This window comes from Penaeus monodon, chromosome 24, assembly GCF_015228065.2.
Source record: "Penaeus monodon isolate SGIC_2016 chromosome 24, NSTDA_Pmon_1, whole genome shotgun sequence".
NCBI lineage: Eukaryota > Metazoa > Arthropoda > Malacostraca > Decapoda > Penaeidae > Penaeus > Penaeus monodon.
Genome location: NC_051409.1, coordinates 24,007,062 through 24,008,740, shown reverse-complemented (window position 1 = coordinate 24,008,740; position 1,679 = coordinate 24,007,062). Strand labels below are relative to the sequence as shown.

General features: G+C 37.4%; 1 protein-coding gene across 1 annotated transcript; it reads right to left on the bottom strand.

The window, feature by feature from the left end:
- Nucleotides 1–328: 328 nt before the first annotated feature.
- Nucleotides 329–1,565, bottom strand: LOC119588659 (caspase-10-like). Its single transcript, XM_037937293.1, has 3 exons — nt 1,348–1,565; nt 1,159–1,233; nt 329–1,003 (listed from the first exon to the last, which is right to left on the bottom strand). The coding sequence occupies exons 1-3, from the start codon at nt 1,375–1,377 to the stop codon at nt 329–331; spliced, it is 780 nt and encodes a 259-aa protein (XP_037793221.1). The 5' UTR covers nt 1,378–1,565.
- Between the last annotated feature and the right edge of the window lie 114 nt (nt 1,566–1,679).

The window sequence follows — 1,679 nt, the reverse complement described above, 5'->3', positions numbered from 1 at the left end:
CAATTAATATACTAGTTATCGAAAATCAGTGAAAAGTATGTTGAATATCAAAATTTCACAAGTGTACTCAAATAATTTGTTCTAGTTCTTTATCGAATTACATCAGTGTTACTTTTCAACATTGCCAATGTTTCTAGAAATTTTCTTTAAATAATATTTAAAATTCAAGGATCTCAATTAAAAGCCTTGCAAATCTATTGAATTAATGGTGGTATAACATATAAAAACTTGCTTCTAGAGGATCTCATTAAACTTGCATAGGATTAAAGAAGAAAGTTCCCTTTGGGGAAGCCAAAGTACCTCAATTCGTAAGAACACCAGGAGGCTCTCATTTACCTTCAGGAAGTTCTCTGTAAAAATCACAAAGTTCCTGGGAGGGAGCATGCTCTGCCAAAGTGCGACACAAACACCAGTTAAAGGCTGTTCCTTTCCCATTCGGGATGCAGTTGAGACCAATGCTGTTGGAATAGATACAAACCATGTCGCTGAGGGGATCTGTCAACCGCTTCACTTTTAGAGTTTCACTGCTTGAAGTCGTTATAACTTCACTCAGGTTGTACAAGTTGAAGATGAAGAGTTTAGGTTTGTTAGTGAGCTGAGGACAATCTGAATCTTTGAAGAAATTTAAGATATAGTCGATGTCTACAGATTTCATATCGGACGTAAGAATCTTCCTGTCATTTATACTATAACCAGAAATGACAAATATAGCACATCCGACGTCTGTCAGCTCATCAGCATCCCGAATATTTTTCAGGACTTCCTTCGTTTGCTGAGCCGTGGGTGACGAGTGTGTTTCACACACGTATCCCATTTTGCCAAATACATCTGACATAATGCGAGCATCGTAGTCGAGTTGCTGAAGGTTCAGGTCGGATCTGTCCTTGAAAGAACTGAAGTTGAAGATGCGAACAAAGCCTCGTGCATTTTTGTCCATCTTGTACGCATCAGCACCTCCTTGCACTGTCGTTGCATGTCTCACGTGAAACTGTCGTGTGGGCACCTGAAATTAAAAGATGTTTGTCCTTAGTGGAATGTAAAGTAATGAAGGAATTTACTTCAACATAAAAAATAGTTATACAGTCTTAAATAGAAAAAAACAAAAACAATAGATACTGCTACAATCCATTTCCAAAGCATAAAAAATAAGTAACTCACTTTAAGCTGTACCGAGTTTGAGGCGGCTGATGTTAGAAAGCCAGTTTCATCGATTTTCTTATCATTTCTTATTTTCTGAAACATTTGGAGTCAATGTAAATTTTCAAAAGCTTACATTACGTCATATAATTCTTTTGTTCTCAAGACATTGTTGACAGTTTTAGGAAATATGTGACAGAAGATGATTACCTTTGCAAACATGGTAACAGCCCATTCCATATTCAGGGCATTGGCCAGGAGGCGAGGTGTAGTAACTCCAAGATCTCGTGCCAACAGCCCGTTCACCAGCTTTCCACCATGACTGTCTGGATCTGCACCAAGTTCCACAAGCTTTTCTGCTTCTTTCTTCTTTCCTTCTAATATGGCCGTGAACAGATGGCCTCCAAGCTTAAACAAAGAAACTGATTTAGAAAGCAATACTCAACTGATTTTACATTTAGCTACATTCTAGTACTTATAAGTTTAAGGTTATAATGCTGAATCTTTTTCTGATCCAAAACTGTTTCTGTTTTTTCAAATCA

Excerpts from the sequence above, each read along its gene's own strand:
- LOC119588659 (XM_037937293.1), bottom strand. The coding sequence starts at position 1,377 with ATGGAATGGGCTGTTACCATGTTTGCAAAG. Across the intron at positions 1,234-1,347 it reads CTGTTACCATGTTTGCAAAG|AAAATAAGAAATGATAAGAA; the intron begins GTAATCATCTTC and ends CAAATGTTTCAG. Across the intron at positions 1,004-1,158 it reads CAAACTCGGTACAGCTTAAA|GTGCCCACACGACAGTTTCA; the intron begins GTGAGTTACTTA and ends TTTTAATTTCAG.